Source organism: Argentina anserina, chromosome 7 (assembly GCF_933775445.1).
Source record: "Argentina anserina chromosome 7, drPotAnse1.1, whole genome shotgun sequence".
Lineage (NCBI taxonomy): Eukaryota > Viridiplantae > Streptophyta > Magnoliopsida > Rosales > Rosaceae > Argentina > Argentina anserina.
Window position 1 is genome coordinate 23,229,341 of NC_065878.1, and position 21,290 is coordinate 23,250,630.

Below are 21,290 nucleotides of genomic sequence, written 5' to 3' on the forward strand. Positions count from 1 at the left end.
TCGGTTATAAGCCCCCAACTTGAGGAGGAAGCTATAACCTTCAGGCAGTGGATCATGGAGAAGGAGAATGGCAGCGTTAGCTCAAGTTATGTGTTGAAAACACGTTGGAATGAAATTCGTGACAAAAATCGTCTCAAATTGAATGACTTGGTCCAAGTTTGGTCATTCCGAGATGTTGGAAACAACCTTCACTTTGCTCTTGTTTTGAATCCGATGGCAACAGATGATGCTTCAGGTAGTAGTGGTGGTGATGTGTGTAGTCTACCTTCTTCGTCGCGATCAACAACATCGCCGAGCAACAATGACCATGAGGGTGAAAAAAGTAGCTGTGACATTGGTGAACGAGAAGAAGAAAAAAGAGAACAAGATGAGAACCGTGAGATCAAAGATGATAGCAGTAGTGGGAGTAAAAGAAGTTCAACACCTTGTAATAATGTATCTCAAGACGAAGAAACCGGCTTCCAATCCGTTGCTTAAATTGGTGACTTCAAAATCAATATTTTATTAGTTATATATATATATATATTGTTTCAAGTGCTGAACAGCTCTCATGGTGGATCAAATGTACTTATTTCCATTGTAAGTTGTAACTATTTTAATTTTGTGCAAGTGTTTTTTCTTCCTTCTAAAAACAAGTTCTTAGCATTTCACTCTGAACTTCTCACACAATTTTTCACAAGAGAGCAACAACTTCTAGTTCAAGACTTATTTAACGTACATGGTCAAGTAGTCAAGTACTCATGATCAATACAATAAAATGCAAATAGTGAATAGCAAGTCCTTATCTCTTCTACAAATTGTTCTTATTTCACATTGAACGAAACAGATTCAGTTCTTGTATCTCTGTTACAAGGTTTTCAAAAGAAAGCTAGATCTTCTAGTTCAAGAGAAAATCTTATAGATGATCTACTTTTGATCAGGACTATTACTGCATTATTGTTTCTCTCTGGTTCGTATGGCATCAAAATAATGAAGATGAATTAATAGTGAAACAGCCAAAGCCATAACCGTTTCAGCCGTCTTCAGGTCACGACGGCTATTTCTGAAGTAATTAGTGACTATCTCGTGCATAATCACAAACCCCTAAATGCTTAAAATTAGTGATGAGGATAAATATATGATCTGGTACAATAGATTGGACGTCGTCATTAAGATATATTTCATGGGAATTTATGCCCTCATCGTTAATCGACTCTTAATTAATCGTATAGTAACCTCCTCTCATCAACCTTTAATTCTTTTGTGCCATGTATTTAATATCCATGTCGATCGTGTATTTGTCCATGCATATCATCCTTATACACACCAGACAAGGACAGTGAATATTTACATGCAAACATAAACTACAACAATACAATAGAATGTTTAAATAGCTTGAGATATATAGAAAATTAAGTTCAAACGTCATACGAGTTACAAGACGTTAAATTCAAATGTTAAAAGAATAGATTAGTACGGCAACATTCTCTTAGCAACGTAATTGGGAAATACATAATTTCAAGAGATAAGTGAAAACATCCATAGTTGATAGTTCGCCATATTGTAGAAAAAACAAAAAGTAAAATAAGAAACATAAAGATGAAAAATCCATAGTTCGTAGCCATACCCATATTGGTTAAAACATACTTTTTTTTTTGAGAATGAACACATAACACACTAATGATGGTAATTGACATTATTAGATGCGCCCCCCTTTTCACTAATTAATGCTATAATTAGTAAGTTAACACCGAATTTGTAACCCCAATGCACACGAATTTCTGATTAAACCTTCCTCTTCCCAATTTAAGCCCTCATTCTTCACCACTTTTTTCCTCACTCGTTTAATCCAACTCGCTCAAGTCACTACTACGTACTAGCCTCTCATTCTCTGTCAAATCTCAAATGGAGTACAATACTCAACAACTTGTTGTTCCAAAGATTGAAGAAAACCCACTTGAATTTGACTACTTGGAATACCATTGTGAAGACCCACTTCATAAGTAAGCTTTTTAATCTTTGAATTGCTGCAAGTTCATTTCTTTAATCACATTAGTTGCTTATTACTTGCTCTGTTTTTTTTTTTTTCATTCCTGAATTTGTAAATTTATGTGCTTCTTGTTGTTTAAGAACCTTTTGTTTTACAGTATTGATCATGGGTTTGTTACTTTGTTTGTGTTGCAGTACTACGGCCATGTTTGAAACTCCACAGCTTGATCATGAATTCAATTCACTATCTTTGCCATTACCAGAAGATTACAATCAAACTCCCAACATGGGTTTTCATGGACTTGAAGATTTTAGCACCTGGGACTTCTCAGTCTTGGACATGACATCAACTCCTCACTGTGATTTTAACGTACTTGATGAGAAGCCTCACACAACAACCGTGGAGTCTTTTGGTGCGTCCAGCAATGGACCAAGTGATTTTGGTCACCTTCAATCGTCAATGATGGTTGAAAGTTTTGGTTTTTCATCGACTCAATGTGATTCTGTGGCGTTTGATGAAAAGCCCATTTCAACAATGGTGGAGTGTTCTGAATATTTGATCAATAACTCAACTGGTTCGGGTCACCCTCTGATGATTAAAAGCTCTGGTTTTTCAGCATCTCCTTGTGATTCTTGGATTTTTGATGAAATGCTTCTTAAGGAAATGGTGGAGTCTTTGGACAACACTGTCCCAAGTGATTTGTGTCAGCGTGAAGTTTCAATGATGGTTGAAAACTCTGGTTCTTCATCATTTGATGATCATCCTATGGTGTTTAATAAAACGCCCATTTCAGCAGCGGTGGAGTACTCCTTTGACAACTCGAGCAATGTCCCGAGTGTTCTGGTACACCATGAAGCTACCATGATGACTGATTTCACATCTTCTCATTCTAATGCTTTGGTGCCTATTGGGAATACTACTTCAACAATGGTGGATTCTTTCGACTACTCTGATATTCCTACACCTGATTTGAGCGACGATGAAGTCTCAAAAATGATTGAAATTGGGTATCCTAGTTGGGACATATCAAGCATTAATCAAGAAAGAGGGATAAGTAATAAAAGGAAATATAATACACAGATGAAGATCAAGTCTGCTGCTTTGGAATTGGAGGATATAAAGAAGTACTTTAACCTCCCCATAACAAAAGCAGCCAAGGAATTGAAGGTAGGAGTGACTCTGTTGAAGAGGAGGTGCAGAGAGCTCAACATCATGAGGTGGCCTCACAGAAAGATTAAGAGCTTGAACTCTCTTATTGAAACTGTCAAGGTACGTAAAGCTAAAGCCCCATTGCTGGATTTGCCTAATGCTACTGATTATCCTTCCTTTAAAATTGAAACCCTAAGCTTCAACATCTGTTGCTTTTTCACCAAGTATTGCAATCATGTACATGTATATGTTTGTTGTCTTGGAAGCAAAAGGTCACGGTCATCCTTCCTTTCTATGTTGGTGGTATTTTATGCATTTCAATGTCAAATGCATCATAGGTCATGACTTCATGACCAGTGAGTAGTGTTGTGCATGTGCCCAATTACTGCAGACTTTGAATGGTTCACGATTTTGAGAAATGTCAAAATCATTAAAACCAAGTTGAAGCTAACTCTATTTGCTCATGAAAGTGATTGGCTTACAGAATTTTCAACATATGCAGGAAATGGGTTTGAGAAATGAGGTGAAGATGTTGGAGGAGAACAAATGGCTTCTAGAGCAAGTGCCAAACATGGATCTAACAAGAAGAACTAAGAACCTGAGGCAATCTATTTTCAAGGCCAACTATAACAAGAAGAAGATGTCTCTGTTGCTTGAATAACTACTCTTCTATCCTATGATATTAGTACTATTACATGTTACATAGTTTCTAGCTTTTAGTAAATTAGAACTACATCTTCAAGCATTTCTTATGCTGGTATCATTTTCAATATTTGTTAGTGAAGTTTATTAACCATGATTTAGTATTCTAATCACCAAGCATTTCCATGGATTATTGCTTTTGTTTCAGTGATTCTGCTAAAAGAAATATGGTATTATTGTTTTCATTTTCAATATTGCTTTTGTTACAGTGGTGGATGGGAAATATTCATGAAACTAGAAAAAGGAAACAAGTTGTTTGCTGCTTCATTACATAGAGATGAAGCCTTGGGTTATTAGGACTGTTTCTTCTTATATGCTATATTTTACACAAATTGATCAGCAAGTGGGAATTGGAACACAGTTTTGAGGTTCATATCCAACAGTTGAAGATTTTCTCAGTTTGTCTTGTCTGCGTCTCCATGAAACCACCTGCTTTAAGCTTTCATAGATGCTGGCCTGTAGTTGTAATTAAAATAGAAAATAACTATCTGATTATTGTATTTAAATATTTGAGCAACAAGAAGTCATTTAACTAATTGATCTGATAAACAAGAGACATTTTATTTAAATAACATCACCTTTTTTTTTAACATAGCCCCTGACATTTGTTTTAGACTTAAATCAAGAGAGGTCCCATCATTGATAGATAATGAAAAGATAGTGCACACAATTGTACATGTATATATCTTTTAGAATTCTAAGCTAACAATTTCATGTAAAACTAACATGCATATTTAAACCAAAAGGAAGAACATATTATGTTTTGGCCAATTCTGTAAACACATCATGAAATAACTGTTGTTTATTCTTTTTGTTTGTCTCTTTAAGAAAATTTATTTTTAGTTTCTTGTTTCTATTAATCAAACTAAAAATGATCATAACATTTTCATGTGAAATTGGCTTGTATACTTTGGCTATAAACCAAAAAGAACATGTTAGTTATGTTTTGGTCAATTACGTGGGCACATTATGAAAGAGCAATTGCATATTCCTTTTCTTTGTCCATATCCCTCGGAAACTAGAATCATGAAATGCATTAGTCTCTAGTTCCTAAGTATTTTATCATAACAAAAGAAAAGAAACAATTAGCAACATAAGCAAAGTATCAATTCAAGATCATGATGTAACCAAGTATCGATACCATGCATGAACTAACTCATGTTCATCAAATTTCCAAAACTATGCAAAACAAATTCACTTCAACATGAGAGACACTTACCCACATGTGTGACCTTGATTGATGAGTACCATTGAAGAAGCTAGCCTTCCTTCTAACCCTTGTGATTTTCACCTTTGTCCGATCACCGCCATTATCGGTAGACAACAACACGAACTTGCCCTCGCCGGCCTCCTTGTTCTTCCTGAACCCGGACCACCTTGTAGACCCAAACCTCGCGCTTCCGCCGCCGGTACCGCCTCCCTTAATCTCCTTGCTCGGGATCCTCAATGCATACGAAAAGGACAGAGTCCGTCCCACTTCAGGCCCATCAAACACAGTTGTCGGGGACGACATGTTGGTAACTTTAGCATCATTCACCAACAACCTCGGAGGCAGCTCCAATGATCTCGCGCACTTGGCCTTGGGCTCTGCGCCATCTCCGACTCCGGAGTGTCGGGGCTTTCCCGGCGCCTCCTCCCACTGGAAAGGAACGGACACTGACGTCAGCCGCGGCGGTGTCAGCATCCCCGCAGGCTCGGGTGGCTGGCTTGGAAGCGAAAACAGTGCAAGCTTCCTATTGGGGCTTCTTGCATTCACTGCATCAGTCTTCTTCTCCATTACCTCCTCTCTCTCTCTCTCTCTATACCACTCTCTGTGTTTACTCTCTCTCTCTCTCTCTCTAGCAAAAACAGATGAGACGCTCAGCTAGCTAGCTTGGTTTTGCAGTCAGTCGTTGAAGTGGTTTGGGTTTTTATAGAGAGAGAGAGAGAGGAGAGAGAGAGAGTTGGTGGAGGTGAATGTGAAATGTGAATGGTCACAGAGCAAAACACTCATATGGCGCATCTTCTTCATGAGGAAATGACTTAATGACCAGTCTTCTTATAATTTCGTTTTACAGGGATTGCTAAATGACCAAAACGCCATTGTGGGTCAAAGTGGTGAGGTAGTGATAACGACTTTTAACTGTCAAGCTTCAGTGTTTGTCGATTGGTCTCTAGGAGAACTCATATCATGGAGAGACTAGTGGAACCGATAATCTTGGGTTTTCCCGACTTGATGTATGAAGCCGAAACGATTTACATTTACAATCGGTCTCATCTAATCAGTTAAACTTCAGTTACAAGTTGTTGAGAACTATACCATACCCCGTTAAATACAGAGTGTGCTTAAATGATTTATGTTGTAATCCAAATGGGATTGTATAGATCACAAATTTTGTCTTGACCAGACTGTTAAAGAACAAGAATTTACACTATGATAAAAAGCCGGCGATGACATATAAAAAAGTTGGTTGTATAGCCCCAGATAGAACAAGAGCAGAACTAGATCAAGGTATGGTTTGTTCAGTAAACTCAGAGATTGGTTATTAATTAGATTAAGGACGCAAACAACCTATAGTTCTTGTCGTGGTTTCATATACTTAACACTTTGCCATGCTCGTTTTGTATTGCATAAAATGATAACAAATTTTCAGACTCAAGTTTACTAGATGAATTCGTATACCTCGTGTGATTCTTTGATGCTTATAAAGAGACGTTTCTTGCAATCACATGGTTTAGGCGGGTAGATTTTTGGATTTGGAAGCGAGGAATAATAAGTGAGGCAAGGTTTAGCTCTTTATGGATCTTTATAACGAGACTATAATCACTAGAAATCTGTTGCGTTTCGAAAGTAAGATTTTTAATATGTTGGAAGCCCAACGTTATCTTTTAGAAATGTTCAAAGAGTCTGTTTTGCATTCTCTTCATCTTTACAAGAAGCATCACGAAATGTTTATTTTCTCTATTCTTGGTATCTCACAACTGTCTGGTAATGCTACTAACTTCATCCCGTCATTTGATTAAAGGTTTCTTGGCTGAAGATTTGCTATTTGCTAGGATTTTTATATTTATGGTTTTGCATGTGTGGATGTACACATGCCGGATTGAGCTTTTGTTTATCCTCTTCGTTATAATTTATCACACATAGTAGGTCAGGTTTTTTTCCCCCACTCTTTTGTTAAATAGATAAATTAATTAAAAAAAATCTTTACAAACTTTATCCAGTCAAAAGAATGCTACTCATTTCAAAAGTACTAGCAGTCTAGCATATGATCGGATTCTTTTGGTTTTTTCTACAATGGAAAAAGGGCGGGAATTGGAGAAGAACCTACGGATACTTCAAATTAAAGTACTCATCGAGATGGTTTAAAACTTTAGATCGATTTATAGAACCAACCGACTTTACTAAAGCTTAAAATTAGGGTTTTCCTATTTACACTACTGTAGATTTAGGGTTTCCAGATGTTGTTCATTGTAGTTCTGGATGGCAATGAAGCTAAGCCAGATTATAACATGAGCAGTAATGAAATTTTTAGCAGCAAATTTCAACTCCGTTCTCTATTTCTTGTCCTTTCCTACCGACAAAGCCAAACATATAGAATTGAGCTAGTGAGATATTGCCAATTGACCTCATCCCATTCTTTAACTTTCATGACAAGCAATGATTAATGATTTTTTTATTTTGATTTTTCTGTATATCATAAACCCGCATCTTCTTCGATGATGCAGATTAGAATTAGTTCACAACAATACTTGCTGGGTAGCTGTCGTCTGTGGAGTAACTATATCAAAGGAGTCATCCAACAAATGTTGCTTAAAGTCACTGGGACCCAAAACGAGAAAATGACAATCAAGCATATATACCATCTCTAATGGATTAGGTAAAATTTCTCTAAAATGAAAAAATAAATGTCAAAATTTCTATAAAAAAAATTATTCTCAAATTGCAATAATTTATGCATTTTATTACAAGTGAAAAAAAATTATTATTATATTTTTATAACCATCACTTATTTTATATATTTAATATGCTAGTTTGAGATAATGATTCTAATTTTTTTATTGTTTTGATTGGTTGTTATAACTACAGAGTTATTGGATAAAGTGTAAAGCATTAAATGCTTGTTTCTCCAAAATTTTGCAAGTTGCTACAAATTTGAAGGATTTCACATTCTCTCTCATTCTTTTTTTTTAATTTTGGAGAATGTGATGGAGGATTTGTTGGAGTAGGAAAAAACCCAAAATCTACAAATTTCTATTTTTTCTCTAAAATGTCATACATGTTGGAGATGCTCTTATACCAACCAGAAAACAAAGAATGCGTGATCAAAACTTCTATAATATTATTACAAAGACGGCGAGTTATTAGATTAGTCATTGTTTCATTTTTCTCCGCTCTAAAAGAAAAATGGTATTCCCTAGAAAAAAAAAAGTAAGACTCTAAGGTCCTTTCGGATCTACACTCCTACTACCAGCCACACTGCATGACTATATTGTACACATCCTTCTGGTAGGGGAATAATGCTGGATTTAGGATGTCTATACTAGTTTTACAGGTCCTTTCCTATAATTTGTTGTACAATAAGGAAATACATAAAAAAAAGTACACAGACAGATGTGTAGTTAGTAACTAATGCATTGCCAAATGTTGAAGATGTCTGTTTGTGAGTACTTCTCAATATATAAGTAGCAATAATAGATTATCATCGATCAGAACAGAGTTTTTTTGCGCTTCTACCGATCTCTTCTATATATCCACCATGAAAAACAAAGTTTCAGCTCAGCAAAGTTTAATCACCAAATAAGTGAAATAACTCAACGACTCCAATTGAAAATGGTTGTGGAAAGTGGGAACAATCATTGGTGCAGAGGGCATGTAAACCACTTTATAGTGACTATGACCTATCATCACTGCACAGTGCCACTGTCATTAAATGGATAGAGTATATGCAACCAGAAAAAACTAAGAGGTCCAGATTCTCATGAATTTCATTCCCAGATTCATTGAAGATTCATCTCAGTTTGAGTTTTTTGACCAATATCTACATGTCAATATAATGAATATATCGCCCTCATATACCTATGATTCAATCACCGAGTGCTTCCTTTTCTTGTGTTGTCTACCCCTTCAAATTGACATGTAACCAATTTGGCGACTACTAAATGTAAAGGAGATGTTCTTATATTATAAGAACTTTTGTTCGATTGATTGAGATTATAAGGGAAGATATACAAAGGGTTATGACTCCATGGTTGGACAATTTCTTTTCATTCCAGATTTATTTTTTTGGTTAATTTCATTCCAGATGTTTAAGCCTCCAGATAGTAGAAGAGAAATTTTTGACCATTATTTAGTTCTCAAATTGATTTTTAACCTAGCTTGTTTTCGAACTTAGTTAAAAACTAACCATATGAAGGTAGAAAAAATTAATATTACCCTTAACATATATCTTGCTGCATTTTTACCTATTGAGAATGAGGATTGTGACAATCATACTAACTCAAAATTTGTTAACCTATAAATTATCAACTCAAAAGAATAAGGTTGGATTTATAAGAAATTGAGTGATGGGCATGTATATATAGACTAAACATGCTAATTTTTGTGATTAAAACCCAACACCTGTGAGGTGGCTAAGTTGGGACAATATCGGTACAGTTGGTCCACGGGCCATGCTTGTCGCTGTTTAACATGGTATCAGAGCGGATCCCTCTCCAGTCGCGTCTCCAATCTGTCGTGGGCCCGAGTTGGGTGCCACTTTGTCATGGGCCCAAGATGGGTGCCATTATCATGTTATCGGAGAGTTTCTGATTGGATGGTCACCAAGTGTCGTTGGTTACTGGACCTTGGTTTATTTCGTCCCAGTATGTGGGATGTTAATCTGTCACGTGCAAACCTAAAAATTAGGTTGCAAGTGAGGGGGCGTGTTGGACAGGAGAGATCTCACATCTAAGAAGTGACAAAGAAAATAAAGCTTATAAGTGGGTGGATAATAACTAATTGTACCGAGGCCTTTTATGATTAAAACCCAACACCTGTGAGGTGGTTAAGTTGGGACAATATCGGTACAGTTGGTCCACGGGCCACGCTTGTTGCTGTTTAACATGGTATCAGAGCGGGTCCCTCTCCAGTCGCGCATCCAATCTTTCGTAGGCCCGAGTTGGGTGTCATTTTGTCATGCCATCGGAGGATTTCCGATTGGATGGCCACTAAGTGTTGTTGGTTACTGGATCTTAGTTTCTTTCATCCCAGTATGTGGGATGTTAATCTGTCACGTGCAGACCTTAAAATTAGGTTGCACGTGAAGGGGCGTGTTGGAGAGGAGAGATCCCACATCTACCGAGACCTTTTGTGATTAAAACCCAACACCTGTGGGGTGGCTAAGTTGGGACAATATCAGTACAGTTGGTCTACGGGCCACGCTTGTCGTTGTTTAACATGGTATCGGAGCGGGTCCCTCTCCAGTCGCGCCTCCAATCTGTCGTGGGCTCGAGTTGGGTGCCACTTTGTCATAGGCCCAAGATGGGGTGCCATTATCATGTCATCAGAGAGTTTCCGATTGGATGGTCACCAAGTGTCGTTGGTTACTGGACCTTGGTTTATTTCGTCCCAGTATGTGGGATGTTAATCTGTCACGTGCAAACCTAAAAATTAGGTTGCATGTGAGGGGGCGTGTTGGAGAGGAGAGATCTCACATCTGAGAAGTGACAAAAAAAATAAAGCTTATAAGTGGGTGGATAATAACCAATTGTACCGAGACCTTTTGTGATTAAAACCCAACACATGTGAGGTGGTTAAGTTGAGACAATATCGGTACAGTTGGTCCACGGACCACGCTTGTTGCTGTTTAACACTAATATGCCATGAGGGATGGGCCGCAATAACATATTGAAGGACGAAGGAGGAATTGGCTAGGACTTAGGTGTAGCCATGTGGGTGTAATATATGGAATAATTGATATTGAGGAGAGAAACGGGACAGGAGGATGAAATGTCAATTCAAAGAATTCTCGATAGAAATGTCAATCCATTGTTGTTGGATCTATAACTAGAGAATGAAGGAACTCTTAATCAAAAAGTGGAATGAAAGAATTAATCAAATTATAAAGATTAGCAAGGTGCCCACGCTCCGCTGTTAAAGTATATCTTGCTGCGTTTTGACCTATTGCGAATGAGGATTGTGACAATCATACTAACTCAAATTTTGTTAACCTATAAATTATCAACTCAAAAGAATAAGGTTGGATTTATAAGAAATTGAGTGATGGGCATGTATATATAGACTAAACCTGCTAATATGCCATGAGGGAGGGGCCGCAATAAGATATTGAAGGACGCAGGAGGAATTGGCTAGGACTTAAGTGTAGCCATGTTGGTGTAATATATGGAATAATGGATATTGAGGAGAGAAACTGAACAGGAGGATGAAATGTCAATTCAAAGAATTCTCGATAGAAATGTCAATCCATTGTTGTTGGATCTATAACTAGAGAAGGAAGGAACTCTTAATCAAAAAGTGGAATGAAGGAATTAATCAAATTATAAAGAATAGCAAGGTGCCCGCGCTCCGCTGCGGGGTCATTCATTAGGGGAGGATTCAGTTGAGATTTGTTTGTTCAGTTGAAGTAGCCAAAGTCATACATGGGACTAAATCTGGTGAACATATAAAACTTAGAAGATATATTAAACACGCAACTATTATGTTGATTATATATACATTCGCAAAAGCAATGCAAAAAGCCTTGCATCCTACTTACAGAAGAAGGGGGTTCTACATCCCTATTAGAATCACTGATTTTAATCAAAAATGCCGTTAATATTGATGTATTTGATGTAAAGGGATTCACTCTTTTTTCTTGTTGAACCACTGAAAATATGAAACAAAGCTTAATTTCAGAGTTGCGCGTTGTCGGGGGTTACTTTTATCGGGTAAGCGAAAAGCAAAAATGTAAGGTCTGCATTTCTAGCGTGTGATAGAGTTTAGCTGCTATGTAGCACTGCATATCATACATACCGAATCTGACAGTGAATAGAGGGCTATCTTGAAATGCACGTGAGATGTGTTTGTGGTGGATTAAGGCCGCTGCACGCATACAACGTTGCATCATAGAATTTTCCGCGTGTGATATACATATCATTGTTGTATCAAACTTCAGATACAGGCTAAATCAAACTACATTGATCTACATTTCATCATCTACCGAACTGTTTCCTATAATGAGTATAGGACTATAGGCTCGTCTACCAATTTTTTGCACATCATAGGTGATTGCACCAAAAGGATAAAATGCAATCCATGTTCCTGTAAGACACCAAATTATTCCCGCAAGTTACTTTCATAACGTTACTCTGAACTACAATGTCTCTTTCAAAATCACAAATTCCAATATCCCCAACTAGTAAGCCTGCAACCTCATTGCTACTTGGAGCTTGATATTGTCTCGGGACTCTTTCAATTCAATTGTCAAAGTCGTAGAACGCAAAGAATTGTCATCAAATCTATCCATCACATTCTATAAAATCGGACTAATTCATTTGTGTCATCAAACATTTCTGTCAAGCCATGAATAATTTCAGAATCCAAACCATCAATAACTTTTTGCCTATTTGCAACTTCATTTTGAGTGTCATACAAATACAACTGAGCATATTTAGGGTATTCTCCTTCTGGTGGAAGGATCAAATGACGCATTTGTCCACTAATTTTAAAAAAGTCTTGGCTTACTATTTATTGACACATCAATTTGAACCCCAACTGCAAATATATAATTATAAGCCCGGATATTTTCCATTTCCGATTGAGCAAATATTGTGCACGGGCTAACCCGGCCTTCTTTGCAGCATTTTGTGTATATTGTAGAAGTGTTTTTCTTCGGGATGTGTTTGGATTCATTTTACCAAAATAGCTCATTGGAATCAACACAAACTTGATTCATACACCCAAGTATGAATAAAAAAATCAAATAAAAATGTTCAGTAAAAAAGAAGAAAATTTTAATCATCAAATAAACTTAAAAGATAAATTAGAAAACACCAAGAAAAACGCATATTAGAAAGCGACCAACCATTTACTCATCTGCTTGTTTGGTATACAGCTTGTCCCTCAGTAACACACCGATTGGCACACACGTCCTTTTTCTTGCAAGCATCACAACTACATAACATAAAAACAATGGTACTTATAATCAAATCACTATATACCTCGCCAGGTACAATCACTTTCTCTCAAGTGATCTGATCAAGATAATATGAAAACATACATCATAAGAGTACAACATTATACAATCCAATTATTTCCGCAATTGATTATACAGTCATGCAATATTTACAATTTTCTCGTCAAATCACATTAGTCTAATATATGATCTACGCATGCATATATACCTACAACTTACAAAATTGATCTAAGTGAAATATCCAACAGTCTAGAGAAAGATAATTGTTGATAACATTTCTCACAAAGACCGAACGATCTCACCGAATTGTTCCTACTCTGTAATGGATCCTATATCACCAACTCTAACATCTACAAACACAAAAGCATGTCAGTCACTAATGCCTACCATTTAAAAAGAAAATTGATATATATAAAAAATGACAAATAAACAACCTATCATTAACCCTATGACCACTCTATTAGAAGTTGTAATACTGAGAAGTAAAATTTAACTAATAAATACCATAAGAAGAGCCTCTAGGACAAATTAGTTAAAATTGACATAACCAGTGATAACATTTGACAATGGGGATTTAAGAAATCAGTTTACTTCTAAAGTTTCATGTCACACCTCCTTTCACCCTTTCACTAATGGAGGTTTAAGATATGTTGATATTTGATCATCGTTAGTAACCTAACTCTAACTTCCTTGTTAGATCTAGTTACATATTAATAACCACCTAGGACACACATAATTTTTCAATATCTTTTCTATTTTGATCCATCTACTATTATAATTGCACCATAATAGAAGATGAATGGTATTTGGTATGAGATCATATCATGTGCGTGTACTAATGTATTTCAAAGCTCCATAAAGACACAAGGGAAATAGAAATCAGAGGGAAAGGTACATTGGAATTGAAGAGATTGTACCTCTTCAGTATTGCAAACAGTGGACAACCTGCCTGAACTCTCAGTTTCTAAACCATAACAACAATAGTGTATAGCACCTCTGGTTTCTGTTTCCTAGTTGTAGGGCTAGGTTTCTAGGAGAAATCTAGGAAAGGCAAGAAAAACAAACATATCAAATTTAAATAGGTCAAATCCGACTAAATTAAATGAAACTGAACACAAATGACCTGCCAAAGACTCAAATTCTACAAAAACCAACACGATGATATAAGACCAAGTTAATAGACATTTACCATAGCAACGTAAAAGATTCAGACTATCCGCAAAGCCTCCCAAATCACATATATTAATCTGACATCTGAATATCTATGATATATCTATACCTTCAATGTACATAACTGATCTAAGAGCAAAAATCTAATGGTCTACAATGTCAAAAAGAAAGATTCATTGATGACATAAATTTACTCATAAAGGATTGAAGAACTCACCAAATTGATCCTACTCTGTTATCAATCTCATATCACCAACTATGATATCTACAAATACAAAAGCATATCAGTCACTAATGTTAGACCTTTAAAAAGAAAGTCTCTAAATTCTTTTTAAAGCACCATGCTCCCAATTTAAGATATGCAATTCATAGGCCTTTTCTAATTAACTATATAATTACATTTCCTTTGTCCTGTGATGGCTAGTAATGTATAGCATTATAAATGAAATTATTAATACTCTTTTATTTGTTTTCCTTCAACACCCACATTATTAGCAATTAGTACTTCTTCATATAATGCCTAATCGAATCGGCCCAACTCTACAACTACACTCATTCATTATTAGAATGTTCACGAAAATATTATTCTTTTTTATCTCGTAATAGAATTTTTATTGTCAAATATTATTGTTCATTTAGAGATTTTCATGTAGCCTCTACTATCTCCGCACCATGTACAGAGAAAGAAATTGTACACTACATACATGTACTCTTTGACCGGACCCCAATTATATATATAATAGTTCTTAACTTCTTATCTAATAGTGACTTTCTACTGCACTATGTTTGATTTTGCATAGTCATTTACAACAATGTTGTTTTCAGATGGGGGATCAATGCAATGTTAATGAATGATAAAATATATTGCGTAGCAGTCTACAATGGATTAAGAACCAAGACGTTTGTGTTCATCAAACTGATTTTGTTTAAACTCAAGTATGATATTACTCTGTTGGGATCTAAGAGACCAAAAGAATACCTGCTAAAAACTTACACCTTCAAGTGATAGAAGCCCCCAAAAGCTCCAACCTGTATTTACAGACACAAATCCCTTGACTAATTATTATGAACATAACAGAAGAATAATCAGAAACCAAAATCTTGATTTCCATAAGCACACACCCAAAAACATAGAGCTCCTACTAAACTCAGATTGGCCAAAAAACGAAATTAGATGAGACCACTACTATTAAAAACCAAGTCTCACAAATCAGTAAGACATAATCTGATTTAAAAGGCTAGGTAGTTACTTCATATGGAAATATTGCATTTAAAATAATTTTATTGAAAATTGGAGAATTCTGAAACTGCAAACTTAAAACTGTTACCTACATACATACATAACACAGTTAACATGAATACTGGTATGGCAATAAAATTTGAAATAAGCTATCAGTAATTTGAAACTTAAATAAAAAAAAAGATAATAGTATATAAAAAAACTTTACTCTTACAAATTTACCTTGTTTTACGTTGGTTAGTTTGTTGTAGCTTGTTAGCTAGGTTGGATGTTTGTGATCTCTAAAGGACGATAAAGCCAGCTGCAGAAATATAGAGATTTCAGTGTAAGCTAAGTTCAAATTCAAATGATCAGTATAAGCTATATTACAGTTGTTTCCAGTTTATAAGTCTTTCCGTGCAGGGGTACACTGCAGCACTCAGAGAACTAATTCTTGAGATATCCTTGCTCACCTTCAATGCCCTAAGACTCCAAGTACAAAATTTGATGCACCAATGCAACCATTCATATTTGTTTTCCACTTTTAGTTCAAGTGATATGCTAGTGAGCATATAATTATCTCATAACTCCTAGCTATTTTTGTTCTAACTGCCAGTTGGAACACAAAATTGAAAGGGTAAAGGGTGGTGAGGCTATCCACATCTATGGCTCTTTTGTCACTTAAACTCAAACAAACAAACAATCAGAATTATCTCTAATCCTTAGTTGTCCATCTATATATATTATTTTTATTAAAACCCTATAAGCCTTCCTTACGATTCCAAAATCCAATCTAAGTTTGTAATCACTTCTATTCGAGATGAAGGAAACATTAGTTTCTTTTAACAAATAGGCAGAGACTGTTGGGTTCAACAATTCATTAGTAGAAACAAATTGACTCGTCAAAAACTCAAACCCGACATTTGCCCTATCAATTAGAGGTCCTTACAATCCATCTCCAAACACAAACAACAACTCCAAACACGCAGCAACCAATCACCCAGAAGAAGAAATTGAAATTTAATGAAGAAAGATGAAATATAAACTGAAATTGAAACTTAATGGAGAAACTAACCTTGATTAGATATAAATTGAGAAGGCAGAGGTTGTCTTCTCAATTAGATACATTAAGACAAAGCTTACAAGTGATTATCGATCATGTTATTGATGAAAACACAGTGAGATGTACACTGGGTAATACTGACTTTTTGTACATTGATATGGTTAATTTCCAACTAAATTGGAAAACAAGGTTGAAAATTCAATTTGACGACCAAATAATGGTCATTTCTCAAAATTTCTCATAGTAGAAAGGGGCTCCTTTCATTTGAATCAGAGAAGGGAATAAAAAGGTCTTTTCATTTGACTTAAAGAAAAACGAGGGTATTTCTCATCTCCTTTCATGTTTGATTCTTTCTGTATATATATTGGAAAATAGCTTTGATTCTGTGTGAGATTGATCGACTGATCGAACATATAAAAGGTTAAATTCATAGTAATTCTTCTGCATTGAGATTATATACGTTATTTGGCTATACAGAAACAAGTATATAAATCGATCAGTAGATGCCACCGTTATTAATTGTATGGTTTAATGACCGGATCGACATCACTACCTCCTCAAGTGTATCATTCCATCACAAGCTAAAGGTCCTTCAAGATCTCCAATCATTCTAGCTATTCGAACTTCCAAACCTCTTTGAACTTCCTGGAAGAGTCTTGATAAACTCGGTGAAGCGATTCATGTCAAAGCTTGCGCACTTTTCTAGCTCTACAGAAATACCAACAATTCCAAAAGAAATCTTGGCTAGAATTTCCATTAGCCTCTGGCCTGTTGCGACCATATATCTCTGTAACTGAAATGTTTCATCAAGAAAATTCTCTAGTGTTTTAGACTTGTCCTTTGTTCTTGCAACATCAGAATCTCCACGTCTCCCATTTCCATCTAGATCATTTTCATGCTGAAAAATCATACAAAAACCACTCGAGTTGATAATAGTCTAATAGATGCGCCAAAATAGGACTATCATATAGTGAAGCTACAAAAATTTGCTAACTTCAACATTTGCTTCTACTTTTGGACCTGTTTACTCTTGGTTAGATCCAAATGTTTCGTGTCATTGTATTTTAGAAACAGACTTGAATGGAGATGCGAAGCTTACCATCCGTTGGCAGAGGTCATCAACTTTCCCTTGGAGGGATTGGTACCTTCCAACTTGTTTGTTCAACAAAGACATTAACAAAAGATAACCTTTCATCCCACTTTGTCCATCATCATTTCCTTCCATGCGGTCTTTGCTGTTGTCATGCTTTCCTGTAAATCTTTCGAGCATAAGAAGTTGTTGCTTCAGCCTCTTGATCTTGTAAGACACTCCAAGAGCTTGAAGATCCATCCTCTACAATGAATTATTTGTACTTGAGCGAAACTTATCAGCACCATCTTAATCTAGAGGCCTGGCTTGGTGATGCAATTACAAACTTTTCAGCACCGTCTACTTCCACAGGACTTGCACAAGTTTCACTTCCCTCTTCACTTGTACCCTCATGCAAAACATTCTCAATTTCAATCGTTTTTTCAGGAGATTGCACCTTCAACGTTTGATCATCAGAATCAATATAAGATCAGGTCTCACCTTCTTTCTTAGTGTCTTCCTCTTGAGATAGTTCACCCAAACTTGTCTCTCTTTTCTGATTTTTCTCCTCAGCTTTGCTCTTAAAGTTATTCATCTGGGACTGTAGAAACCTCAACTGTGATGCAAACTGCTCTTTCAGGGAAGTTGATTCTTCTTCTCGCTCTGATAACAAGGCTTCCAATTTCATGTTATTATGTCTGAGCTGTGAGATTTCCTTGTTCAGCCCCTCAAGATGGGAGTCTAACCTATTTGACTCTATGTCCATGCTCAGCAAGCGCCATCGGTAAGTTTCTAATTTCTCACCTTTAAGTCTCAACTGTTCTATAAAAGCATCTATTTCTAGGTGATGCCTCTGCTCAATTACTGCTGCATACCTCTCTGCTTCTGAGCGAACCCAACCTTCCAACTGCTTCATGTCAGCTGTGATGAGTAGAGTCAATAAGAGAAAATGAGGTTAACTGGTGAAGCCATAGATGCTAAATCAAAAAGGAAAAAGGATGATTAAGAGTTTATTTCTCACCTATATCGACATTTTCCTCGCTTGAGTACTCAACAGAATCATTTCTAAACTCAGGATTTACATACCCAAGATGAGATGTGCCTGTTGCACTAGTATTCATGCCTCTTTCATTTAAAGCAAGCTCAAACCTTGAATTTGCTTTCTCCAACATACTTCTCAATGATTGCCTCTCATGTTTAGACTCGGATACTACTTTCCATCGTTCTGTTTCAAGTTCAGCTTGCTTCCGCTTTGCCTTTGACAACTTGATTTCCTTTACAAGCATCTGCTTCTCTGATATGTCTAACTTGATTTCCTCAGCATTGCTGACAAAATTTTGTCTTTCTGTTCCAAATCCTTGTGCATCTTAACAATCTCTACAGATAGTTTTTGGACCATTAAAACTGACTCCTCCTTTTGATCCAAGACTAGATTAAACTCCCGTTTGGTTGCTTCAACTTGCCTAAGTGCTCGGCCCATATCGGCATCCAGCTGCCTTTGGTTTGACACGAGCTCAATGAATGCGGTTCTGTGCTTCAAAATCTCAGAAGAATGCTGCTGAGCTTCACTCTTTGCCTTTTCTCTCAATTCTTCAGCCACTTTTTCAGATTCTATTAGCTTTTCTTTATATTCTTTCAACTTCTGCTCCATATTCCCTAAAGCCTTGTCCTTAGATTGTACCAAATGCTCCATTTCCTTCAATTTTTCATTCCAGTGAGTAATTGCTTGATCCTTCTTTTTCTCGAAAACCCTCAATCCACTGATTAAAGCTCCAATGTGCTGCCTCAGTTTCTTCCTCTCGTTCAACCAACTTTGCTCCTGTGCAGCAAAGATGTTCACAACCTTCTCGTTCGCCTTGGCGTCTTCATGCCTCAGTTTCCTCAACTCTCTGATCTCTCTTTCAGCAATTTCAAGCTTATGGAGAAGCTCACATTCTTTGATTTCCTTTTCACCTCTTCCTTCTTTCTGAACTCTCCACATGAGCAATCCCAATAGTTGGGCAGTCCCTCGGAGCATCTTGTTGCGCACTTCAGACAACCTCAGATCTTGCACATCAGATATTGACAGTAGCCGTAGAGCAAAGAATGCACAGGAGACACCAAAATATGTAGGATACAAGCTATCACTCTTATCGTCAGAAACAATCAAAAACGAATTCGTCACCACTTTCTCTCCCATTTCTCAGAAACTATACTTCCACGTACTCCTTTAGGGAACATCAAATTCAAAACTAAGGTCAGAATATGATCCAGAACACCAAAGATTTAACCATCACTATAGAGCTTCAACAAGCCACATACTAAAACAAAATAAGATGTAATCATGGAACCTAGTGCAGTACTATACTACCAAATAGAAAGCTCAGAAACCAGCACAGTAATCAAACAACAACAATTCTAATCACAAATATGAATCATTTCAGTATTAACTTTCATGAATTGTAGGAGAACTTACAGAAACAAGAAGCGTATGATTCTAGCTTGAAACCACAAACCATAGCTAACTGAGATTAAATGTGTAGCCAGGAAAGAGCAGTAATTCAATGGCTAAAGTCTGCAAAAGCCATGGTGGTGGTAATCATGTTTGATACTGCAAAATCAGTTATAAAGAGAACTGGAGAAGGTTCTTTCTTCCCTGGTTTTCAGTGAAAAACGGACCTTAACAGCTCGACCCCACATGTTCTTCATTTCCTTGAGCAGCACTGGTCATCAGTCATAACTGATATTGGAAGCAAAAGCACTAGATTCCTGGTTGTTTGTCACCATTACTTGTGAGAGTGGACTCCAGGAAAACAATAAACATATCTCAATCAAACTATAAAATGGTATAGTTTCCAGAGTGGCTTGCTTACCTGTAGAAAACTACACTGCATAAAACTATAAAGTAATCACCAAAAGACTACAAAATAGACAATACTTTTCAGTTATCATATCTGTTTGCTTTTTCTTTTCTAATTTTCTTTACCAAAACAAACTGAAAAGATACTTCAGAATCAGAAACTCATTATAGCAACAAACCATTTGATAATCACACACCATGCCTAATCCCTAATTCTACAAAATCCCAATCAGTTTCAACCAAAACACCCAAGATAGAAAATTTCCAGCATTCATAAGACCAATTATATATAAAGTAGGAGAACATGTATTTACCAATCAGGAATATCACTTCCAGTTGAGAATGATGATAATGGAACCACCTAAGCAAATGGGTCATGGGTCCAGAGAGATGGGCTGCTTCTGACGTTTCTCCCTTTGCCTGAGAGACCTGTAAAGAAGCAGCAGCAGCAGCAACATGTTCATATCAAATGCTATGAGAGAATTCATTGAACTTAAAAAGCTGTAATTTATGTTTTTGTAATAACAAAAAAGGACCAGTAATAAGCACCTAGGTTTGTTTATTCTAAATATGCTTGATCTGCCCTTGGAATCTGGGGTTGGTGATGCTGGACTCACAATTTGATTTTCTCCAAGCAATCTCTGCCTCCCCTTCTGACTTGCATAAACATTTCCTGAAAATAAATTAAGGGGGAAACAAGAAAGAAGAATATACTAGTGTCACAGTCCAAGTCTGGATATTTGTGATCACACCCCGTGTTCCACTGTTCCCAACATGCATTGTATTAAATTATTGTGTTTTTCATGGGTCCACTAGTAATTTGATTCCTTTCATGAACATATTGCTCTAATTAGTCGAAATTAAATTGGTTGAACACTTTTTTTATCGGAAAAAACTTGCGTACAAATTAGTATGTACGCGTGCGTCCAAACTCTCGTTTATTTGCACACTTTGC

At 36.4% G+C, this 21,290-nt stretch overlaps 2 protein-coding genes and 1 long non-coding RNA gene across 3 annotated transcripts; all 3 read right to left on the reverse strand.

Moving 5' to 3' along the window:
- Positions 1 to 4,078: 4,078 nt before the first annotated feature.
- Positions 4,079 to 5,600, reverse strand: LOC126803042 (uncharacterized protein At4g00950-like). Its single transcript, XM_050530789.1, has 2 exons — positions 5,040 to 5,600; positions 4,079 to 4,276 (listed from the first exon to the last, which is right to left on the reverse strand). Exons 1-2 carry the CDS (start codon positions 5,595 to 5,597, stop codon positions 4,157 to 4,159), a joined length of 678 nt encoding a protein of 225 aa, XP_050386746.1. The 5' UTR covers positions 5,598 to 5,600; the 3' UTR covers positions 4,079 to 4,156.
- Positions 5,601 to 16,937: 11,337 nt separating this feature from the next.
- On the reverse strand, positions 16,938 to 19,964 carry LOC126803862 (uncharacterized). The gene is given in 6 exon segments (XM_050531582.1): positions 16,938 to 17,082; positions 17,084 to 17,325; positions 17,527 to 17,804; positions 17,998 to 18,417; positions 18,518 to 18,808; positions 18,811 to 19,964. Coding segments are annotated over 6 exon segments (2,202 nt in total). The 5' UTR covers positions 19,676 to 19,964; the 3' UTR covers positions 16,938 to 16,976.
- Positions 19,965 to 20,047: 83 nt separating this feature from the next.
- LOC126804077 (uncharacterized) lies at positions 20,048 to 21,032 on the reverse strand. The gene is made up of 3 exons (XR_007673129.1): positions 20,885 to 21,032; positions 20,650 to 20,764; positions 20,048 to 20,244 (listed from the first exon to the last, which is right to left on the reverse strand). It is a non-coding gene; the product is annotated as an uncharacterized LOC126804077 (long non-coding RNA).
- Positions 21,033 to 21,290: the final 258 nt, after the last annotated feature.